General features: G+C 35.1%; 1 protein-coding gene across 1 annotated transcript in view; it reads left to right on the plus strand.

The window, feature by feature from the left end:
- DNAH8 (dynein axonemal heavy chain 8) overlaps positions 1-24,272 on the plus strand; it is a 138,712-nt gene that overhangs the window by 75,535 nt on the left and 38,905 nt on the right. Inside the window, exons 51-66 of the mRNA XM_061365983.1 lie at positions 37-177; positions 5,945-6,182; positions 7,059-7,201; positions 8,733-8,867; positions 11,325-11,447; positions 12,734-12,947; positions 13,500-13,609; positions 14,085-14,248; positions 17,467-17,659; positions 18,072-18,194; positions 19,856-19,986; positions 20,404-20,557; positions 21,029-21,193; positions 21,576-21,802; positions 22,171-22,289; positions 23,758-23,861. Of these exons, the coding sequence (XP_061221967.1) occupies positions 37-177; positions 5,945-6,182; positions 7,059-7,201; positions 8,733-8,867; positions 11,325-11,447; positions 12,734-12,947; positions 13,500-13,609; positions 14,085-14,248; positions 17,467-17,659; positions 18,072-18,194; positions 19,856-19,986; positions 20,404-20,557; positions 21,029-21,193; positions 21,576-21,802; positions 22,171-22,289; positions 23,758-23,861 (2,484 nt within the window). The remainder of the gene's footprint in view (positions 1-36; positions 178-5,944; positions 6,183-7,058; positions 7,202-8,732; positions 8,868-11,324; positions 11,448-12,733; positions 12,948-13,499; positions 13,610-14,084; positions 14,249-17,466; positions 17,660-18,071; positions 18,195-19,855; positions 19,987-20,403; positions 20,558-21,028; positions 21,194-21,575; positions 21,803-22,170; positions 22,290-23,757; positions 23,862-24,272) is intronic.

Raw genomic sequence — 24,272 nt, forward strand, 5'->3', positions numbered from 1 at the left:
CATTTTATACAGAAAAGTAATGTGGATATTTTACAGGCATGGCTGAAAAAACGTTCTTCTCAAGAAAATGAAGTTTTACAAAGTTTGTATGACAGAGTCTTTGAACCAGTGTATACATACATGAAACTGAACCTTAATCCAAAAATGGAGCTTCTGGAATGTAACTACATTATGCAGGTAAAGGAGATACTGTGTAAGCCTGTATGAGTTGACTGACTATAGTAAGCATCCAAAAATAGCAAAGAGAACATTTGACAGCAATAAAATTTAATTTGAAAAGATTTCATCCTGATAAAGAAAACCTCAAACTCAATATTTGTTCCTCAGGCAATATAAGAGGAACTGTTATAGATGTGCAGAAGAAAGTTTTATTGCTCTTTATTGCTTCATATGTAGGCTAGTCTTCTGTTCACTGGAATTTGCAGGCTTCAGAAAGTTCAGAGGCATATATTTAATAAGCTAGTGGTCTCATTGAGGTTCTTTTAGTACCAAGCAAATTGTGGTGGAAGTCAATCTAACCCTATGGATAGTGTCAGCAGAGAGAAGAATAATTCTAATTATCTTTTTATCCTCAAATGTAATAGCTGTGATTCTGTCAGCCAACTCTGTCAAGGTCAATGTGCCTGTCCCTTCCTGTCAGTTGGAATTCTACCTTGAATGAAGTCCAATTTTTTGCAGTGATTTCTTAATAATAGAATTACGTCTTTGGCAGATTTTGTGAGACTGTCAGTCCTACACTGCAGGTCTCCAGCTGATTTGTTTATGAGGCTGTTGTCATCTGCAGATTCTAAGTCTTCAGACTTTCCATTTGTCCATGTAGTCTCAGTTTTATATTGAATAAGAGGCTAGACAATACAATGTTTTGGATAACACCTCAGTTTGTTATTAAACTAGTCAGTTTGCACCCCATATCTCTTTAACGTTCATTAGGGATTTAGCTTCAGATTTTCAATAGCTTGAATATTTTGCTGCAAATTAATAGCCACAGTAAATGCTGCAAAGCTAAGTATGCAGTACTAAATGGAATTAAGGCATCTATAGAATTGAAAGACGCAGGCAAGAACTGTATAACTTGACAATTTATGATGATAAATAAGATGAACATGCTATACACAAAATCTTTTTAGAAAGGCAATATTTTTTTCTCCTACATTTGCTATCTGTGAAACCTCTGGCTGAATTGATGTCTTCATGGAAAACTTTTCTTGGGATGTATAGGTTTCTATGTTATTTCTGATGAGGGCTTGTTAGTAAGTGTGAGCAAATGAGTGTTCTACTCATACTGCTTGGTCTGGGAAGTGTTTACCTGATTTAACCTGTATTGAGTGTTTCTTTCTGTGAATGAGAATCACTAATAAGTTTCTGTCACAGGTGTGACAGGGTAAATACACCTTAGTGGATCTCTATGCTGAGGTATAACTAAAAACCAGTGAGACCAAAGATTTTATTGTACTTTGTAATTTCACTGATTCAGTTCCTCACTTGCTTCCCTCCTCCACTGTTACTTTCACTTAGTCTTGATTTCTCTTCCCAGCATGGATTTCTTTCTCCGTATGGGAAGGTAGGGCAAAAAGATGTGTTTGTTTCTGTGCTGTTCAGCTTCTTACAGTTGCCAGAATTGGGCATTACTTGATAAAGTTTCTTGGAATCATCTCGCATTTGTTTACATGCATCTCCCTGATCTCCAGGATCTTACCCCATTTTCAGGATCTTTCCTCTAACTAGGATCTTCACCTCCGTTTAGGGGCCTTTTTTCTTTTTCCCTAAGACCACTTCTTGCCAGAACCCTTCTTTTCTGCACAGTCTCTTCTTTCCAGAACCTGTTTGTCATGGTTTAAGCCCAGCTGGTAACTCAGAACCACACAGCGGTAAGCTCGCTCTCCCCCTCCTTCCTCCCCCTGCTCCTGGAGGGATGGGGAGTAGAATCGAAAGAATGCAACTCCCATGGGTTGAGATAAGAACACTCCAGTAACTAAGTGTCGTGGTTTAACCCCAACCAGACAGCTTGTTCACCCACTCCCCCCCCTCTTCTTGCCCTCCCCCTACTCTCAGAGGGATGGAGAGGAGAATCAAAAAGAATGCAACTCCCACGGGTTGAGATAAGAACAGTTTAGTAACTAAGGTATAACAAAAATCACTACTGCTACCACCAATAACAGTAATGATAAAGGAAATAACAAGGGGAGAGAATACAACACCTCATCACCAGGCGAACGATAACTCGCCCCCCCAGCCCGACCAAGCACCGACCGATACCTCCTCCAACCCTGCAGTCCACTTAGCCCTTCCTGGTAACTTTCCCAGTTACATCCTGGGCATGACGTGCTGTGGTATGGAATACCTCTTTGGTCAGTTTGGGTCAGGTGTCCTGTCTCTGCTTCCTCCTGGCTTCCCCTCCTCCCTGGCAGAGCATGAGACTCACAAAGTCCTTGGCCAAACCAAAACATCATTTTTATCAGCTTTGTTCCCAGCCCGAAAGTCAAAACACAGCACTGCACCAGCTACCAAGAAAGAGAAAAATGACTGCTACTGCTGAACCCAGGACACTAAGGTATAACACAAACCACTGCTGCTACCACCAATAATAATCATGATAAGGGAAATAACAATGGGAGAGAATACAATTGCTCACCGATACCCAGCCCAACCCAAGCAGTGATCTAGCCCTTCCAGGTAAGTCCCCTCAGTTTATATACAGGGCATGACACTCTGTGGTACTGAACACCCCTTTGGCTAGTTTGGGTCAGGTGTCCTGTTTCTGCTTACTCCTGGCTTCCCCTCCTCCCTGGCAGAGCATGAGACTCAGAAAGTCCTTGGTCAGAGTAAACATTACTGAGCAACAACTAAAAATTTTGGTGTTACCAGCACTGCTCCCAGGCTGAAAGTCAAAAAGACAGCACAGCACCAGCTAGTAAGAAGGAGAAAAATGACTGCTACTTCTGAACCCAGGACCACCCTAAGATCCCAGTTTTGCTGAAATACTGTACATGCAGAAGCACCGTATCTTACCAGCCTCCTGAGTGAGGGCTCTGTCTTACTTCTCTTTATTGTGGGACTGAAGATGTGCTGCTTTTGTTTAGTTCAGGCATTTTCAAAATTTACAACAACCTCAAACCAGTTGTGTCAAGCAGATAGCAGACTTGTACTTGAGTACTAAAGCTCAGTTTTGGATATTCACCCAAACATACACACATACCCAAATATCTGCTATTCGTTAGCATTTGCAATTTCATCTGTTTTTTGTATCTACAACAGCTTGGCAATGATGTTATACAAAAAATGATCTCACCTTTGCTTTCCTCCTTGTAATTTCCTCTTGACTTTATAATTGTTTACTATTCTCTGGACCACCTCATTAGGTAGGTGAATGTAATTTGCTTCAAGAGATTCAACACAACTTTTATTTAGGGTTATCCTGCCTTGTAAGCCTATTGGAAAAGTTAATAACATTGTAGCTAAAGGTTGATATGGTCTGCATGAAGAAACAAAAGTGTTTGCTAAAATTCTTTACCAGGGATTTATACGGAAGGTAAGCAGTCATAGCAGAAAGATAGGAGGTTCTTTTCTAGATAAATAATTAGAAGGTAGGAGGTGTGTGACTAGCGGATCAGTTCTTAGGAAAGACAGAGGACACCACTGCTACTGAGGTGCCATTGATGGGACAATGCTGTTTAAAATATTCATAAACGATTTGGAAAAGTTTTAGGTGAAGTCTACTGATGCTACTTGATTACTCAGGATAGTAAGGACTAAGGAGCTAACCATGAAAAACTGTAGACAGACTTTACAAGACTGAATATGATAGGTAATAAAATAATATAGGTATTATAATAATATATATTATTATATTATATATTATAATAATTTAATATAATAATAATATTATAATAAAATAATATAGGTAATAAAATAATAATAATGAAAATCAGTGAAGGTAAGCATGAAGAGATTCACACAGCAGAAAAACAAGCTCTGCAATGCCATGGATGGCAGACCTACAGAACATCTTAGCAACGGGTGTTATAGACAATAGAAGTCTATGTTGGTTCAAGACTAGTCTTGATTTTCTCAGAGTGAAAAAATTCTTATAGGATTCCTAAACCCTGAAAAAGTGTATTTGATTCAGAAAGGTCTGAGCTGAAAAAGTACCATCAGAAAGTACCACCCCTAGTACCACCATAAGCCAAGAGTTGTTTTTTTTTTTTACTCTTCTCTAAGTGTTCACTTTCGCTCACTATTGCAGATTAGATGCTGGACAAGCTGAAGTTTTAATCTGATTTGCTGCAAACATTTGCATGGTTTATTAGTCATTTTATTTCTTTTCTGTTTTCATTCTTCAAACACGTGTTACAGAATATTGCCAAGACAAAGAGCACCATTCTATGGGAAATGTTAAACTCAAGCTTGTATTTCAGGGAACAAAAAGATTTTTTTCAGACAAACTGGGGGACAGCCTGTCCTGGAAATAATTAAATACATAATTCGCTTCCAAACAAAAGAACTGACATTATTTTAACATTATGAATTGTAATTAATGCTGTCTAATAATTTTTTAAACTAAATTCTGAAGTAATCAAAAGTATTCTATCTATGTCCTATAGGCTGTATTAAAATATACGTTACTGCATTACTTCCCACTTCAAGGATGAGATGCAAGGCAACACAAAGAATACTGATTTCGAGATGATTACACATGTGTTTCAGTGTTAAAAAGACTTATCTCTAAACAATGTGTTTGACACTGCCTCATATAGAAAGGGAATATGAGTGCTGTTATGTAAGACAGTAAAATATCTGGCTTCATGAGTGTCCTGGTTTCAGCAGCAGCAGTCATTCTTCTCCTCCTTAGTAGCTGGTGCAGTGCTGTCTTTTTTACTTTCAGCCTGGGAACAACGCTGATAACACCGATGTTTTTAGTTGTTGTTAAGTAATGTTTACTCTGACCAAGGACTTTGTGAGTCTCATGCTCACAAAGGGGAGGGGAAGTCAGGAGGAAGCAGAGACAGGACACCTGACCTGAACTAGCCAAAGGGGTATTCCATACTGCAGCACATCATGCCCACTATATAAACTGGAGGGAGTTACCTGGAAGGGCTAGATCACTGTTTGAGTCAGGTTGGGTATCGGTTGGCATGTGGCGAGTGGTTGTATTCTCTCCCGTTGTTATTTCCCTTATCATGATTATTATTGGTGGTAGCAGCAGTGGTTTGTGTTATACCTTAGTTACTGGACTGTTCTTATCTCAACCTGTGGGAGTTGCATTCTTTCAATTCTACACCCCATCCCTCGCTGAGCAGGGGGAGGAAGCGGGGTGGGGGGAATGAGCAGGTGGCTGTGTGGTTCTGAGTTACTGATGGGCGTAAACCACGACAATGAGCAATATCACCAAATTGTCAATACCAAGTTACTGGATTTCTGGAATATAGCTTATTAGAAACAGAGCAAATCAATAATAAAGTAGTATATTTTAATCTAGTTTTTAAAACACAAAACAGAGTTTAATGTGCTACATGCATTAACTGACCAGAATTGAAATAAATGTATCAGACAGATGATGAGAATTCTTCCATGCTTAAAGATGGAAATCACTAGGCCCCACCTGCTTTTAAAGTTGTGAATATCCCACTAGATATTATAAAATCCCTTAAAAAGCTGTTCTCTTATCCTAGCTTTAAAATTACATTTTAATGTAGGCATAATTTAAAAGGATAGTTAATGATCACATTACTCAAGTAGTTTTAAATAATTTATCCAGTTTCATGTAGATATCTTTAGTCTATTTTCTTGTGTTTGTCATTCTAAATTTTATTTTAGTCTTCAGTAACCTGTATTCAGATGATGTTTTAAAGTTTGAACACATATAAGTAATGCATGTACATTTATGTATAAAAATAAAAGGTAATGTAATATTTTCTTAATGTATGATGTTTTAAAATCTTTTCAGTCTATTAATCTTCTGGAGGGTTTGGTTCCATCGAAAGAAGAAGGTGGTTTATCATCTATATCTCATCTGCATAAATTATTCTGCTTTGCGATAATGTGGAGTTTAGGTGCCCTTCTGGAGCTGGAAAGTAGAAATAAACTTGAAGCCTTCATTAGAGCTCTTGATAACAAATTAGACTTACCAGAAATCTCACCTGGTACCAGTCAAACGATGTATGAGTTTTATGTTTCTGGTCATGGTAAGAAAAAAAACATTAACATCCTTTTTTATAATGGCATTTTAAAACTGAGTATGGCTTCTTTGAAACTTAAAATTATTCCTATAGTCCTTATTATACAGTGATATGAGCAGAGATTTTTGATGACAGTATAGTACTAACACAGATTCTATCTGCAGAGCTCTGTGGAGTGAGAAGTCAGAAACAAGGGATAGTGTGTTCATTGGTAACATTTTCTTACTTCTTTTGTTTTTAATTTTTACAGATTTCTTTTGTATAAATTTAACCAACCTACAATTTTAGATAATTTATGCTTAGGCTGTATTAGCCTAAATTAATATAATTTTATATTGAATTTCCTCACAGCTAGTATTTTTTATTTAAAATATAATATTATTTTAATTCCTCTTAATTATTATTTATCTTTTATAATCAATAATAAATCTTTATATTTTATAAAGGTAAGATTACTGTTATTTTGAATATTGCAACTATTAATATTTTGAATAGTGTAATGTTTTCTGCAATGAATTGTTTAAATAACATATACAACCACTGTCACAAAGAACTTACTATTCTTTCAGAGTATATTCTTACATGAATACATCTATGTTTCATGTATTCAAATTCATAATTTTTTGACCAGCAACGTTGATTTAGTGTAACACATGCACAGTCCATATTGTCACATTCTATACTTCACCAGAAGTGTGAGAATGAGTTTCTAGGTAAACATTCTTTCAATTTTTTATTTAGACAGCTACATATAAATGTAAAAAATATGTATATATTTAGTAGGACTGTAGACTAATTAAAGGTCATGACTACGTATATTTTTTGTTACTTGTAGTTTATCTAGATTTGAGAAAATTTATGCCTCTTTTTTTGTCATTTCAGGTCACTGGGAGCACTGGAGTAAAAGAGTTCAGGAGTATGTTTATCCAACAGATAGTGTCCCAGAATATGCATCTATTCTGGTTCCAAATGTTGACAATGTCACAACTCAGTTTTTGATAAACACAATTGCGAAACAAGAGAAAGTAAGTACAGGATTAGTTATTTAAGTATATGCCTACTATATGAAATAAATAGAAAACTATTAAAATGTATCTGGGGGTTGCAATCTTTGTCCAACTTCTCTGTCTCTACTTACTACTTGCCAGGTGCATCATTATTTGCATATTGCTCTATTTTGATTTTGTTAACGTGACTACTTTGTACTCACTTCTGTGCTTGGGCAAAATGTTTAAAATACCCTTTTTAGATATTTTTTTTTTTTGTCATAAATGTTTAGGTCCAACAACCTACTGTCTTTCTCAGAGAAAGACATAAAACCTTGTGCTTAGTCTTTACACCATATTAATTTTTCTGATTTGGGCTTTCTGGAAAAAGGAAGCGAGGAAAATAAATTTCACAGGGTACTTCAATAAAACCATGAATGTCCTAACTTTTGTTTTTTCCTCTTATTAGGAAAGCAGTAGTTAATAGCAAGTATTAAAAAGGAGAAAGCACTACTCACAGAGCTTTAACCAATAAGGACCAATCTGGTGTCATGGCTTTTGGCTCAGGCATCATTAAACAAGAGTTATTTAAAAAATGCATATGGGCTTGTTTTCAAACAGATGAAGATCTGATAAAACACTTTTTTTGCTTTAGCACAATGCTCTTAATAACCTTAACAACTTCCTATGGAAATTTGTATCATCTTGTCAAATATAAGTCAATGTGTATTCCCTTTTTAGTAGATGGAGACAGTTTTAGAAATACCACCATCACATGAGTCAGTGCTGGAACTTGTTTGTCGTGGTTTAAACCCAGCAGGTAACAGAACCACGCAGCCACTTGCTCACTCCTCCCACTTTTTAACCCCTGCTTCCAGAGGGATGGGGAGGAGAATCAGAAGAATGTAAATCCCACAGGTTGAGACAAGAACAGTCCAGCAACTAAGTTATAACACACAACCACTACTGCTGCCACCAATAATAATAATGATAAGGGAAATAACAAGGGGAGAGAATATAAAACTTAAAGGGGAAAGGAAAACAATAAACACAAGTGATGCACAATATAATTGCTCACCACCCACCAACCGATACCCAATCTGACTTAAGCAGCGATCTGGGCCTTCGGGGTAACTCCCTTCAGTTTATATACTGGGCATGACGTGTTGTGGTATGGAATACCCCTTTGGCTAGTTTGGATCAAGTGTCCTGTCTCTGCTTCCTCCTGGTTTCCCATGCTCCTCCTCACTGTTAGAGCATGAGTCCTTGACCAGAGTAAGCATTACTTATCAACAACCAGAGACATCGGTGTGTTATCAGTGTTGTTCTCAGACTAAAGTAGAAAATGCAGCACTGAAACAGCTGCTGAGAAGGAGGAAAATAACTGTTGTGGCCAAGCCCAGGACACTTTTTTCTGTAAAAGTCTAGGATTTTGACAAGTCTGTTGGGTTTGATGAAACTGTCCAGAAGCCATAATGTGGCTGTGCCTTTGATGTATCTGATGCAAACTGTGGAAACATACAAAGTCTTTATATTTAGATACTGTCTGGCTATTTAAAATCTGTTACAGGCAGTTTTGCTCATAGGAGAACAGGGGAGTGCAAAGACAGTCATGATTAAGGCATATATGAAGAAATATGATCCAGAAGAGCATTTGTCAAAAAGTTTAAACTTTTCATCTGCCACAGAACCATTTATGTTTCAGGTAAAAATACAGATTTTAAGTAATTTTTGCATATAATTTACTTGCTAAGTATTTAAACTGTACTTCATTCTGATGATAAAGGAAGTGATTTAGAAATAAAGTCTAGAGGACTTTTTTCCTCTAAGTCACTTAAAACACTTCAGAAAACTCCATTAAAAATAACCTTGCAGATCAGAATAAAATATAGTCACTCACATAGAGATACATATATTCATGATTGCTCTGTGCTTTTTCATTATGGAATTCTAATAATCCATTTACTGCTGAAGACCTTTCATACTAGATTAATGAAAATTTCTAGTTACACTTCTTTTTTTTCTTGATTCTTTATACCAATAATGTTAATTTTTCTTAAATAAAAAGCAGATTTCAACTTATAGATCCTGTAAGTTGAACTGGCTTCATTACCAATTCAGAGCAATGAATTAATGGTAATAGTCTTCCAGTAGGATAAAATAATAATCTTGGGATATTTCTTGATTGAAAAGCATGCTCACTGGAGAAGGTGTTACAAACTCAACTGCAAAGTCAAGCATCTTTTTAAGAAGCTAATGTAAATGTTATTAAGAAAATGGTGAAAAGTCATGGCTTAAACATCTATTTTTTAAAGCTCCAAACTCACAGAATATCTGCTGAGCTTTTATGTTGCGCGTAAGATCTCTGGCCGTGGTTTATATCAAACAAGTGAGACAGAATAAGGCAAGCAACCTTTCATGCATGCAAGATTAATTGATCAATCAGTATATCTGTTTCAGTATCCTTTACTTTCCTTTACTTAGTGTACTATAGGTCCCTAGAACTTTACTGTCCTGAAAACAAAACACAGACTTCCTTGTCTCTGCTACAAAGTCTGTAAAAGATCTTGCCATGACTTGTCTCTGCTGCAGTCCCACAGTACCTCTGAAGAAAAGCTTTCTCTTCCTCCAGCTAGCTGAATGCATAGCTCACACTGCTGTTTTCTAAGAGAGAAATGTAGCAGAAAAACAGTTTAAATGCTTCTAAACACTTGTTAGAACTACACTCAAAAAGTCTTTTCAGTCTTCATTCTGAGGATATGTGAATTGTGTGATTTGGATGTGTTAGATATGCTGCAAAGTTCTTGATTTCTTACATCATTGCTTTCTTTCTCTTACCAGTTTCTTTTTTTTTTTTTTTTCATTTTCATTACATATATTCTACATGTTTTACCTTACAACACTCAACTAATTATTTTCTGTTGTGAAAAAAACGGGGGGGGAGGGGGGCAAAAACACTGGGCAAAACTTGTATCTGTTGTATCTGTTTTCTGTTTCAAAAATGTGATTAACTCTTTGATCTTTATGACAGTATACATTACTCATATAGGATGATATCATGCTTGTGAAACAGAAAACTAATTTCTCTAGGGAAAATACTTGCTACCATCGTGTAAGATTTTTTTTCTGTCATAGTGTATGTTCTAGATACCTTTTGAAGAACTGCAGAGACGTAGAACTTTGAGGATATACTTCAATTAAATATCCATGTCTTATTTGTCTGTTGCACCCTGATTCTTATTTAGTTAAAAATAGTCTTAAAAGATTATTGACACCAAAATGTTAAAATGCTGCATTTTTTGGCTTACAAGACATGCAGAAAATAACTGGAAAAGAATCTAAGTGTTTTGCTGTTCTAAGAATCTATGGTTTGCTGTTCTACAGCAATATATAAATTTATATTTAATATAAAACAACTGAGCTTAGTTAGGGAAATCCAAATCATAATCGTAAGACTGTGCATGAAAAACTCTGAAACCAGATTCCATTCCTCTCCAGAGCTGCCCTTTGGAAGAGTGATTGTTAAATGCTTTTCTAAATAACTCCAGTATGTATAAAAATTATGCTATAGGTAATGAAAATGCTATTTGTGCTTGTTGATATTCTAATTATTGCTCATAATTAATACAGTTTTGATTAATCTTTCATTTCTCAAATTGTGTGTGCTACCTTCCCACTCTCACTGATTTGAGAAGCAAGAGGAAAAAAAGTAGTAATGCAACAGAATTCAAAACTTCTGATCTATTTTCTTTTCTTTTAGCAGTTTCTCTTGCATTAATCTTGATGTATTTGAAGACTGAAATATAATTCATAAGAAGATGTAATATTTCATATGGACATAATGCATCATACCAAAATTAATGTCATTTCAGTTTGGTGACTTCATGATAATTAAGTAATAATTTCCGTGTCTGAAAACTTTATAAAAATTTCTCTGGTAGCAGAGACATAGTCCTAAGGCCAGGGAATTGCATTGGAATAAGTATCATGAACAGGAGAATTCATCATTCCTTAATGATGAATTGAAGATGAAACTACTAACAAAAAGAGGAAATCATTGAAGAAGTGCTTTAGCAGAAAGCAATAAGTAGTACATTTTTTAGCAATACATTTTAAATATCATTGCTTTAGATGCAAAACAAGAATCCTCCTTACTTTTTAGAAGACAATAGAGAGTTATGTGGACAAACGTGCTGGAAGTACTTATGGACCTCCTGGGGGCAGAAAAATGACTGTTTTTATTGATGATATCAGTATGCCATTTATCAATGAATGGGGAGATCAGGTAAAATATTTTTATCAAATATGACTTATTCTCAAATTGTTGTGCTTTTTTATTTATATACATTGGAATCAGTGGACTTCCTCAATAGTATACTTAAGTATTAATTATTGGAAATGCTTTCTAATATGGTACACTGATGGAGAAAAAAAGAGAGTAAACTAGATTTACTGTAGAAATATATATGATAATGGTGTCATATATTACATTATCTCCACTTTCTCATATTTTTATAAGACTAAATAAAAAGTGTCACTCTACTAGAGTACCATATTGTTAATTTCAAGATTGACATTAATTTGAGAGCACCAGGAAACAAACTTTTTGCAAAATGTGAATGTGACACCTTGGAAAAAGTAATAAAGACTGTCCAAATTCAAAGGTAACACATAGGCTTGAAAACTGGATTAAAGATTTTTGCCTCTTGATAAGCCAATGTACAATTTGGGTGTGTAACAATTTGGGTGTCTATACAGACCCAAAATCAGGCAAAAATACCTCACAATTCCTTCCCATAGTAGATCTGAAGAATTTCCACTTGGCATGTATTTAAGTGGCATTATGGATACAAGTGAGTCTATGTAAACTCAACAGTTCCTCCTGTTCACTTTTGAAAGCAATTTTTGTCAAAATGCAAGCCAGGCATGTGTTTTCAATGTCTGAAGTGGAACGTGGCCTTCTATCAAAATGCTGTATCTCAGTGGTGGTTTGCATCATTTGCTCTCACTTGAGATTGAGATCTCCCCTATGGAAGGAACATCCATTATAGCCTCAAGACAGTGCTAAAATGTTTTTATTGGGATGATGGTTTGTGATCAGTGCCCTGTTGCATATCATGTGGCTTTTTATGTGAACCCATAAGGTTTGCTGAATATAGTTGGAGCAGTCACTATGGGGGCAAACTCTGGTGCCTCCTGATCCATACAGGTACTATAGAGTGGAATGTGGAATCAATAACCTTTTCAGAATAAACAGCTTCCTGTTTCAGAAAAGAATTAGTTGTTCTGTTTCAAAGGAGGCCCAAGGGAGAACTGAAAAGCATAGTTTGAACATCTGGAGCTGAATATCCAGCAGCAAAATATGGAACTTTTTTTTTTTCAGTTCATTGCCTTAACTTTACATAGTTTAAAGGAATATCAAACACATTCTGTTGATATTGTATGGTAGTACAGCCTGAAAGTTTAATCTGAGTTTAGATTAAAGTTAAAACCTTTCTCTAGGGGTTGGTGGTAGAGTTACAAGATTTTCTTTTTTTCTTGTTTGAACTTACAAGTCATGTAAACTTACAGATAACAAATGAAATCGTTCGTCAGATGATGGAAATGAAAGGAATGTACAGTTTGGATAAACCTGGAGACTTCACTACAATTGTAGATGTTCAGTTAATAGCTGCAATGATACATCCTGGAGGAGGTCGTAATGATATTCCCCAGCGTTTAAAAAGACAGTTTTCTGTATTCAATTGTACATTGCCATCCAATACATCCATTGACAAGATTTTTGGTACTTCTTCCTTGTTTTGATACTTTTTTATCATTGTTTTGGTTTTTTTTTATAAATGATTTAAAATGTGTAAAAGTATGTTCTCTTTCCTACTTTCACTATGTAAATTCAGAGTACTTCCCATGAAACAATTGAAGCTGTATTACAGCAAAAATAGTCTCTGGGAGAGAAATTAACCCCTTTAAATGCTTGTCTTTCTAATTTTGGATAAGCGAGATAATAAGAAAGTAATGGAATTTTCTGGAATTACATGAGCACTGCTACTATTAATGTAGGTTACATTCTACCTCTGTACTGTCTGAAATGGCCTCTTGGTAAAGTTTTCAGTTCTGTTAACTTTGTCAATACAGTGTATTATTAAATGCCAGCACCTACTGCCAGTTGTTTCTACACCAGTTCAGAAATTCCATGAACAGGAGAGACAAAATAATTTCATCTGTAATTTAAAAGCAAATTAATGTTTTAAATAAATACTTATATATCTTGCTCACTACTTACCTTAGTATAGCCTACAACTTGAGATTGACTGTATATTGAATTTTATCTTTTCAGGTATTATTGGCTGTGGATACTTTAATTCCTGTAGAAATTTCAACCCTGAAGTATGTGATATGGTGGAAAAATTGGTCCCAACAAGTAGAATATTATGGCAGTGGACAAAGGTATAAATTACAGAGAAAGTTTTATCACAATAAACCAGAAAAAAGATGGGCTAAAAAGATTTGGAGCTACAATCTGGAAAATATCTGATTTTGGTATACAAGACACATGAATGAAACTATCAGACCATTCATTCATCTAGATTTATTCATGTTACTCAAAGTTTTAATCACTATAGCTAATGAGCAAGGAGTGAAATTCTTTATAAAATTATATTTTTTAATTTACAAAGCCCAGAACAACATATGACATTATTACGTGTCATAAGAGTTGGGGTTTTAGGTTTAGCGTTATATCCTGCTTTTAAATAAATATTTTTTATGACTTCTGAGAAAGAGTTTAACCACAGTATTATGCATGAAAACTAGTAGTTTTGTTATTTTTATATTTTATGTGTGATATTAATTATAATTTTATCTTATTCTTGAATCCTTCTACATGTTACCTATTTTGAGTATCAGCAATATTTTTCTTTAGGCAAAGATGCTGCCTACACCATCTAAATTCCACTATATCTTCAACCTTCGAGACCTTTCTAGAATTTGGCAAGGAATGTTAAATATAAAGGCAGAAGAATGCAACAGCACCAGTGTCCTTGTAACACTTTTTAAACATGAATGTACCAGAGTGATTGCTGACAGGTATAATAACTATAGAATTTTATATTGGTTTAGCTATTTACTGCATTTATGCTCATACATTTGTGTAACTTCTTATTATGGTTAACCTTATTCGGCCAATTTTGTCATATTTTACATTCAGTCTTCATTGTGGTATTATCCCAAGAAATGTTGTGCTATATACTGATAGATTACTCAGTAATTGGATGGGCATCTCCAAAATATATTCTTTGTTCTAACCCACAATTTTTTTCACTTAACTTTGGGTACACTCAGCCAGTTCTGTGAAAAAAGAGGATTGTACAATGTCCCAGATTTATACACAGAGAATAATTTAACATTTCTTTGAATTCCTCACAGAAAAAAGTCTCTCATGCTTGTGATTAAAAAAAAAATAATGCTGATCTCTTCTAAATCTTTAAAATATTCATAAAAGATATAGCTATGAGCTGTATGTATTAAAGATTCAGTAATATTTTTGTACGTAGAGTGATGAAACTATAGGCAAAGCAACTGTTATCATTTCATTACCATTTCAGGTAAATGTTAGAAACAGTTCCAAACAAAACATAGACTATTGACAGCCAGTTTTGTTTACTATCCCTACCTATATTTATGGAATCACTCATTTTCTTCCATATAAGCCCTGAATCAGCTGGCAGATGCCTTGTCATTTTCCCCAGGAAGATGCAGTAACAAACTTGATTTAAGAGCCAAGGAAGTAAGATTGCTACTATGATCAGTTCCAGTATTCCAGAGGAACTCCAATTTGAAAATCATGCACACTTTCTGCTCTCCCTGTAAATACGTATGCTGAGTTCACAAAAATGCATGCAGGAAATCTAAAAAGAAATCTTATCCAGCACATGTGAAAGATATATAAATGAAGGCCAGACTTTTCTGATGGCTTTAATATTTATTTCTCTATAATGTGAGAAACCTTTCTCAGTGGAAATCCACTACTAACAGTGCTGATATTTCTAAATGCCTGAACTACTGTATATTATACAAACTTACAAATTACCTGAAATTGACGTATATGCATTTATATGTGCACTTGAGAGCTCTTGATATAAAAAAGGGAAAAATGTTTAATTTTAATTTGAAGTTAGGATCATACCCACGATGCAAAAATGTCATGTAGCCTTGAGTGTATCATTTTATGCTTTCAAGTTTCAGCCTTCTCTTCTCGAGGCTGAACAGCACCAACTTTCTCAGCCTGTCTGTATATGGGAGGTGCTCCATCCCCATTATCATTCTAGTGGCCCTCCTCTGGACTTGCTCCAACAGCTACACCTGCTTATGTTGAGGACACCAGAACTGTGCACAGTACTCCAGGTGAGGTCTCACGAGAGCAGAGGAGAGGGACAGGATCACCTCCTTCAACCTGCTGGTCATGCTTCTTTTGATGCAGCCCAGGATATGGTTGGCTTTCTGTGCTGTGAGCATGTGCTGCTGGCTCATGTTCATTTTCTCATTGACCAACACCCCCAAGTCCTTTTCTGCAGGGCTGCTCTGAATCTCTTCTCTGCCCAGCCTGTAGCTGTGCCTGAGATTGCTCTGATCCAGGTATAGGACCTTGCACTTGGCATGGTTAAACTTCATAAGGCTGGCATCAGCCCACCTCACAAGCGTGTCAAGGTCTCTCTGGATGGCATTCCTTCCCTCCAGTGTATCAACCAAACCACACAGCTTGGTGTCATCAGCAAACTTGCTGAGGGCGCACTCAATCCCACTGTCCATGTTACCAACGAAGATGTTGAACAGGATCAGTCGCAACACTGATCCCTGAGGGATACCACTCGTTACTGATCTCCAGCTGCACATTGAGCCATTGACCACAACTGTTTGCGTGAGGCCATCCAGACAGTTCTTTATCCACCGAGTTGTCCATCTATCAAACTGATGTCTCTCCAGTTTAGAGACAAGGATGTCGTGTGAGACAGTGTCCAGTGTTTTGCACAAGTCCACATAGATGACACCATCTGCTGTATCCCTGTCCATCACTTCTGTAGCCCCGTCGTAGGAGGCCACCAAATTGGTCAGATATGATTTCCCTTTAGTGAAGCCATGCTGGCTTTCACCAACCACCTTGTTGATTTTCATGGGCCTTAGCATGTTCTCCAGGAGAATCTGCTCCATGATCCTGCCAGGCACAGAGGTGAGACTGACTGGTTTCTACTTTCCCAGGTTTTCTATTTTCCCCTTCTTGAAAATGGGAGTTTTATTTCCCTTTTTCCAGTCAGGATTTTCACCTGACTGCCATGGCTTTTCAAATATGAATGACAGTGGCTTAGCAACTTCATTTGCCAGCTCCTCCAGGACCTGTGAATGGATTTCATCAGGTCTCATGGACTTGTGCACATTCAGGTTCTTAAGATGATCTTGAAGCTGATTCTCTCCTACGATAAGCATTGCATCACTGGAAGAAAATGTAAAGATGAAGATTATTTTTCATTTGTGGTTTGACATTGACAGTTGGCATACCTTTTTTTCTGTGGTTAAGGTGGTTCTTGCCTTTTACGTTTACTAGTTGGTTACTGAGTATCATCCTTGATTGCTTCTCAGATAATCACAACCACAGATAATCAGAGTAGTCAAAGATCTTGATCTGTATTAAAACCACCTTGAAACTATCAATAGAAGCAGATACAGTTGTTTAAACAATAAAATGTAGTCATTAGTATTTGTGTTTGCAGACTTCATTGTATTTCAATCAGCATGACTCCTTCTGCCCCCTTCCCCTGCAGTGTTTTTCTCCCTATGTTAATTATAAATTTTGGAGTAAAAGGGATTGAGAGTTAAGTCAGGTTGTGGTGACATATGCTATCTTCCTTTCACTATTCCTTATATCATTGCACTTTCATAGGCAGTACTATGATAACTCGATTATGATATTCTGCTTTAGGTTGAAAGATGGAAGGGTCATTTAGTAATGGTTATTTGGGAAATCATTCAGCCTTATTCATCTGAGGTATTAAGTGGTCTGTTACTGCCTAGTTCTAAGTGAAATTCAGGAAGTCAAGTTGTATTTTGTTTAACTATTATGCTTTTGAATATAGAAGTATTTGATTTCTGTGAATATTGCCTAATCCATTTTTGTGATGATTGTTTAGTATGTGTTGCCTAATATCTATTTTTCCTTGGAATGTTACAAGGGGTTTTTCTCGTATTTAATTATCTGATTGACTTCCTATGCAATTTTTTTTTTTTTGCCTGTACTGATCTATGATTTTTAGATTTATTACTCATGAAGATACAGCCTGGTTTGATAAAACTATTATTAAAGCAGTTGAGGAAAATGTAGATACAAACATAACAGAAGATCTCCAAGCTGAATCATATTTTGTAGATTTTTTACGGGATATTCCTGAACCAACTGGTGATGAACCTGATGATTTTGTGTTTGAAGCACCAAAAATTTATGAGAAGGTATTTAATTTTACACCTAAAATACTAGACACCGAAGTTTTACTTTAACTATTAAGTATGTTATATTGCTTAACTCATATCTTACAGAAATTTTTGTTGAATGCCTATCACATTTTTTGTAAAGATATAGCTAGATTTTTCTGGTTTGTATGCAATGAATTGTTTTAGTGATATTAAAGTTACTAATCCCATAAAAGTGTAGTTTATTCATTCCTATTCTCCTTGCACCTTCTTTCCCTCATTAACAGAAATTTTCTGATTATACACAACTAACATCACTACAGTGAATTAACAATATAATCTCATTATGCATGGCCAATATGCAAACTCGAGTTTGTGTAAAAATATCAGGGCAATTTTAAACTGTGAAGGAACACGCTAGTATTGTTACTGACTTTTATTTTTTTTCCAGGTTCCAAGCTTTGAATTTCTTTTTGAAAAATTGCAAATGTATCAGAGACAATACAATGAATTTATTAGAGGATCATCTCTTGATTTGGTGTTTTTTAAGGATGCAATGACACATCTTGTTAAGGTTTGGGGTTTGTTACTTTCTTTATTTGTTTGAGTTTCTGTGTATTCAGGTGTATGAAGATTCTCCTTGATAGAAAGGTGAGGTCATAAAGCAGCACATTTGTATATAGAATGACTTAATTATTTTTTTAATCCTCAAGAATTCAGAGAACACTTCAGACGTATTTGTACCTGATAGATGACCAAAACAACATCAAGTAGGATCTGAATGGATAAGAGGCATGAAATATAATCAGGGCTCCAGTAGAATCAATCAGTATGTAGGGCAGAGGAAAGTCTCAGTTTACAGTCAGTTGTATCCCTATTCATAAAATAATATATAAGGAAAGAATTAATCCAAAGTCAGAATCTGACTCATGGAGGGGTGGGGAGGAAGGCTAAGCATGAGATTTGTTCGAAGTGCTATGTCTCAGGTTTAAGAAGTTGTGTTAGTTATCTAAGGGATTACTTTAACTTGAGGGTATATTCACTGAAAGACACATAGAAGCCACAGTGAAATCAAAACAGAAGATGTTTGCTTTTTCTTTACTTGACCTCAACTGAAGTAAATGACTGTTTGCTTTGCATTTAAACAGAAGAAAATAATACTTTTTTTTTAAATATAGTTCATGTGATGTGTTGTGGTTTAAGCTCAGCTGGTAACTCAGAACCACGTAGCCGCTTGCTCACTCCCTCTCCTTCTCCCCTGCTCCCAGAGAGATGGGGGAGAGAATTGAAAGAATGTAAATACCACAGGTTGAGATAAGAACAGTCCAGTAAATAAGGTATAATACAAAACCACTAATACTACCACCAATAATAATAATGATAAGGGAAATAGTAAAGGGAGAGAATATAAAACTAAAAGGGGAAAAGGAAAAAAAAGAATAAACACAAGTGATGCACAATTCAGTGGTTCACCACCTGCTGACCAATACCCAGTACTACCTGAGCAGTGATGTGGGCCTTCTGGGTAACTCCCCCCAGTTTATAAACTGGTCATGATGTGCTCTGGTACAGAATTCCTCTTTGGCTAGTTTTTGTCAGGTGTCCTGTCTCTGCTACCTCCTGGCTTCCTGTGCCCCTCCTTGCTGGCAGAGCGTGAGACTGAAAAGTCCTTGATGAGGGTAAACATTACTTAGCAACAACTGAAAACATCAATGTGTTACCAGCATTGTTCTCAGACTAAAGCTGAAAAAACAGCACTGCACCAGCTACTAGGAAGGAGAAAACTAACTGTCACAACTGAACCGAGGACATGATGCTAGGTGAATTTCAGAAGACCTTGAAAGTCTCTGATACTCCATTTCCATTAGCAAGATTAAGCAGAATATCTAGATAAAACGTGTTTTTATTTTATGTTTTCAAACATGTTCAGGAAAGATAAAATAATGCTAAAAATGCCTCCCTTTATGTGTTTAAATCCCATTTGTAGCTGATTATAAATATCCTATATACATATGAATATATATGTATATACAGATTCTTCATTAGGTACACAAAATCCCTAAAGAATGTATATGTGTTCTTTTGAGAAGAAAAATTTTTTGCAAGCAACCTTTTAATAATCTTTATGTTGTGCTATAGTAAATAAAGTGTAGAGTATAATATATTTTTAATTTTCTAATTAAGATTTTACTTTAAATTTATTAATGATCTTTTCTTCCATTTTTTCCCATATAGATTTCCCGAATAATTCGGACAGCATATGGAAATGCTTTACTTGTTGGAGTTGGTGGTTCTGGAAAACAAAGTCTTTCAAGGTTGGCCTCCTTAATTGCTGGCTATAATATATTTCAGATCACCTTAACCAGGTAAAAAATGCAAGAAATATATGAAGCCAATTAATGTTATTGCTTTCTCTTTCCACAGTCATAATCATATGTTTTAGCAGCTTTATTTGTGGGTTTTTTTTTCCTTTGTTTTGTGGGTTTGGGGTTTTTTTTTGGTTTTTTTTTTGGGGGGGGGGGTGGGGTTTTTTTCCCTCTTCTTTTTGTCACCATTTAAAAATGTGGAAAACAATAAATTCTTATCTGATTGGTATACAACACTGGGTTAAGTTTGAGCTGAAAAAACTGGACTGTGTGTTACATATTCCTAAGCCAAAATATGTGTGTTTATAAAGAATATTTGCTCTATCTTTTATAAAACTATAATCCAAATATAAGGGTAGTCCCAATTGTTTTGAATTCACAGGTAATGTTTATTATTATTATTATTACTACTCCTAGAGCCTATAATGTAACCAATCTTTTAGAAGATTTAAAAATTTTGTATAGAACAGCTGGAGTGGAAGCACAAGGTATCACTTTTATTTTCACTGATAATGAAATAAAGGAGGAGTCGTTTTTGGAATATATAAATAATCTGCTGTCTTCAGGCGAGGTAAGAGTCTTAATATGGCAGGAAATGTACTTTAGAAGCAGGAAACTGTAAAATTTGCTCCCACTAGTTCATTTCTATTTATTTTGGTAAATAAACTGTAGAATCAGTAATATCTAAATATTCTCTAATAATAACTCTAAAATATCTCATCTTTTCTAAGGCGTGCTCTTGGTATGGAGTTCTTTTATCTCTGCTTCAGTGTAAGCCAGAAGATAAGGAGCTGTAATGGGTACTTTGGTAGCTTTTATTAAATGAAGATTCACTGGCCAGTCAAGATCTGGACTCTTCCTGGGTTAGACTTGCTAGTTTTTAGTGGTGTTACATAAGTCTACATCATAAAGTTGTTTTTTTAATCTGTCTAAACTGTATGTGCAGAGAGACGTACAGTTGTAAAGAGACAAATATTTATAAGCTCTGTAATAATTACACCCATGCTATTTATTTTCTTATCCATCTTAATTTTATAAAAAGATTTCAAATTTAATTCCTCGGGATGAAATGGATGAAATCACCCAAGGATTAATAGCTGAGATGAAAAAAGAGATGCCTCGGTGTCCTCCTACCTATGATAATCTTTATGAATATTTTTTAAGTCGGGTAAAGAAGAACTTGCATGTTATCCTCTGCTTTTCTCCAGTAAGTGTTTTTCTTCATATCTGTCTTATATCCATTAGTAAACTATCCTATAATGTGTGACAGGATTATTCATGCTTTATATTTTAAAGGAGATTTAAAGACACATAAAAATTTACTTGAAACGAGAATTTAATGAAAATTAAAATAATTGAATTTTTGAAATGTTAAGAAACATTTATATTTTTCATTAACTTGTTTCTTCAAATTTCATAAAATACTGAATGTTGGAAATTTAACAAAACACATAAAAAAGTTGTGCAGGATGTTCCATGAAGAAAATTAGCAAGAAAAAAATTGACTATTTAATTGTTTATATGAATTAAACATTTTGATCAACCTAATTATGTATCATATTGTAAATTGACAGTGTTGCTCTCTTTAGGTTGGTGAGAAGTTCCGTGCACGTTCTTTGAAATTTCCTGGTCTCATATCAGGGTGCACAATGGATTGGTTCAGCCGATGGCCCAGGGAAGCTCTTGTAGCTGTATCCAGTTACTTTCTTTCAGGATTTAATATGGTCTGCTCTGCATCAGTTAAAACAAAAGTGATGGAAACCATGGGTCTCTTTCACGATATAGTTTCAGAAAGCTGTGAGGATTATTTCCAAAGGTAATATTTTATACAAACATAATAATTAATCACAAAAGTGTTGCTACTGGTAGTGTTTCTTGAACTCATTCTGTTATATGAAGCAGTAAGTGCTTTGAAAAGCTAATAGATCTGCTATATCAAGAAACACAAAGGCCATGAAAAGTAATTACTATTATGTTGCAAAGTCCTAATTTTATTTCCACTGTTCAGCAATGTACATAAAAGCAATGTAATTGGAAATAAGGATTTGCATTACGAAGACATTAGATTCTTGACTGAATTAAAGACTTGATTTATATAATCTCCTGTTTCATGGGAACTAATGAAATTGCTATACATATAAAAAATATATACTAAATTGATGTTGCCAATATACTATGTTTTAGGTTTCGAAGAAGAACCTATGTAACACCTAAATCCTATCTCTCTTTCATCAATGGCTACAAAGAAATTTATACTGAAAAGTTGAAGAGTATTAATGAACAAGCAGAACGTATGCAAATTGGTAAGCAATATAGGGATAATTGTGTGGTCTGAAATGATCTTTATTTTTAATATTAGGCTTCTTATCCATGATAGCTTAAAATCAGATCTGCTGGATCACAGTCGAAAACTGGTAGCATACAGGTACCCTTTCCAAGCACTCCAGCTAACACAAATTCATAATGATTCTCTTACAAAAATGACTTGAAGCTGCCAGCTTAATTGTTCATCTCAGTGTTTTTAAACTTTAATATTCCCAATTAGCACTCATAACAGAAAGCAGCACCAGAAAATCATAGAATCAGTATGATTATGTCTGGAATGGACCATAAGATCATCTAATTTCAACCCCCCCTGCCATGGGCAGAGACACCTCACACTAGACCATGTCACACAAGACTCTATTTGAGCATGGCCTTGAAATGTCCAGAGAGAGCTTTGATTTACTAGCATAAAGAGAGGTAGCTCTAAACACAGTTACTAATTTAATTCTGGACTTGTCTGTGGAAATTCTTGCTGAAAATCTGAGTGCTTCACGATTTATTTTGGATTTCTGCTGTAGAATAAGTAGCTGTTACTTGTAATAATTTTCTAGCTAGGAATCTGAAATATGTAAAAGTATAATTGAAATGTCCTTCTAAATTTGGATATCTTTTTTCAAATTACCTAATTTTTTGTATTATATTAGTTCTCAATGTTCTTAATGTTTCAGAGTACATTTGAAGTTTTCTTCCATTTGCATGTAGACATGCTTTTGTAAATCTACAAAGGCATCTTGACAGCTTAGGAAACTTCATCTTTACGGGAACAGATCTTGTATATCAATGTAAGAGGATAGAGAATCCTGTGACTTCATGACACAACATATCCTTGACATACCCCCTTTTTTATTTTTTTCCTTTTTTCTTACCATTTTTACTTTTGTTCTTACTTTTTTACTTCTACCTTTTTTTAACCTTGTTAACCTTTTTTACCTTTTAAACTTTTTATAACTTCTTTCTTTTTTAAAAATGAAGGCTATATAATCATAGAATCATAGAATAGTTAGGGTTGGAAAGGACCTTGCGAGCAAATAGTTACAACCTCACACTAGACCGTGTTACCCAAGACTCTGTCAAACCTGGCCTTGAATATTGCCAGGAATGGGGTATTTACGTAAGAATATATTTTATTCTGGGTAATATTCCATCTATAAACTTTAGCTACTTTTTACACCTGTAACAAACTAAACCTAAAAAGTACGGACTTTTCTTTTGACGAATCAATCTTGTTTAGAATAATTTTGCACCTTGTGAAATTATTTGTATCCATGAAAAGTGCATAGTAGGAACAAACATGATACTGTGACTGCTTACAGCCACTTTCTCTCCTTTACACAAATTTAAATAGGAACACAACGTACAAGGCATTTGGGCTATAGAGCTAGACTGTATTATATTATCAGGAAAAAACAGTTTTAAGTTTTCTGGATTTTATCTTTTATTTAATAGGTCTGTCTAAGCTGATGGAGGCCAGTGAGTCTGTTGCTAAACTCTCTAAGGAGTTGGCACTTAAGGAGAAGGAACTAGCTGTGGCATCTGTTAAGGCAGATGAGGTAAGTATTTGAGTGTTAAATAGCAAAAGGCAGAGGTTAGCACCAAGATATTTAATGGGGTAAAGTGCTATGGAAGAATTTTCTCATAATTTGTACAAGACAAAAAATGTGCATAGTTATCTAAAATGGGGTTTCAGTTCTTTGTCTTTAGCATGTTGATTCAGTTTTTGCTTCCGAAAGTGAGGCACTTTAAGACTACTTCAGACGTTCAGTGCCTTCCTTGTTCTCCTCCCATTTCTTACCCACACCTATAAGAATCAGGTTGCATTTTTTGTTTCATGGTTTTTTTTGTTGAAATTTATTAAATTTTAGGGTATAGATGCACTTATTTGCAAACAGAAAATTAGCATGATAATGGGACTTTACCATTTCAAAATTACTTTAGATAAAGTTCATTACTTTAGATGAAGT

Source organism: Neopsephotus bourkii, unplaced genomic scaffold (genome assembly GCF_033783945.1).
Source record: "Neopsephotus bourkii isolate Nb327-2 ecotype Australia unplaced genomic scaffold, CSIRO-AGI_Nbou_v1 NB_1292, whole genome shotgun sequence".
Lineage (NCBI taxonomy): Eukaryota > Metazoa > Chordata > Aves > Psittaciformes > Psittacidae > Neopsephotus > Neopsephotus bourkii.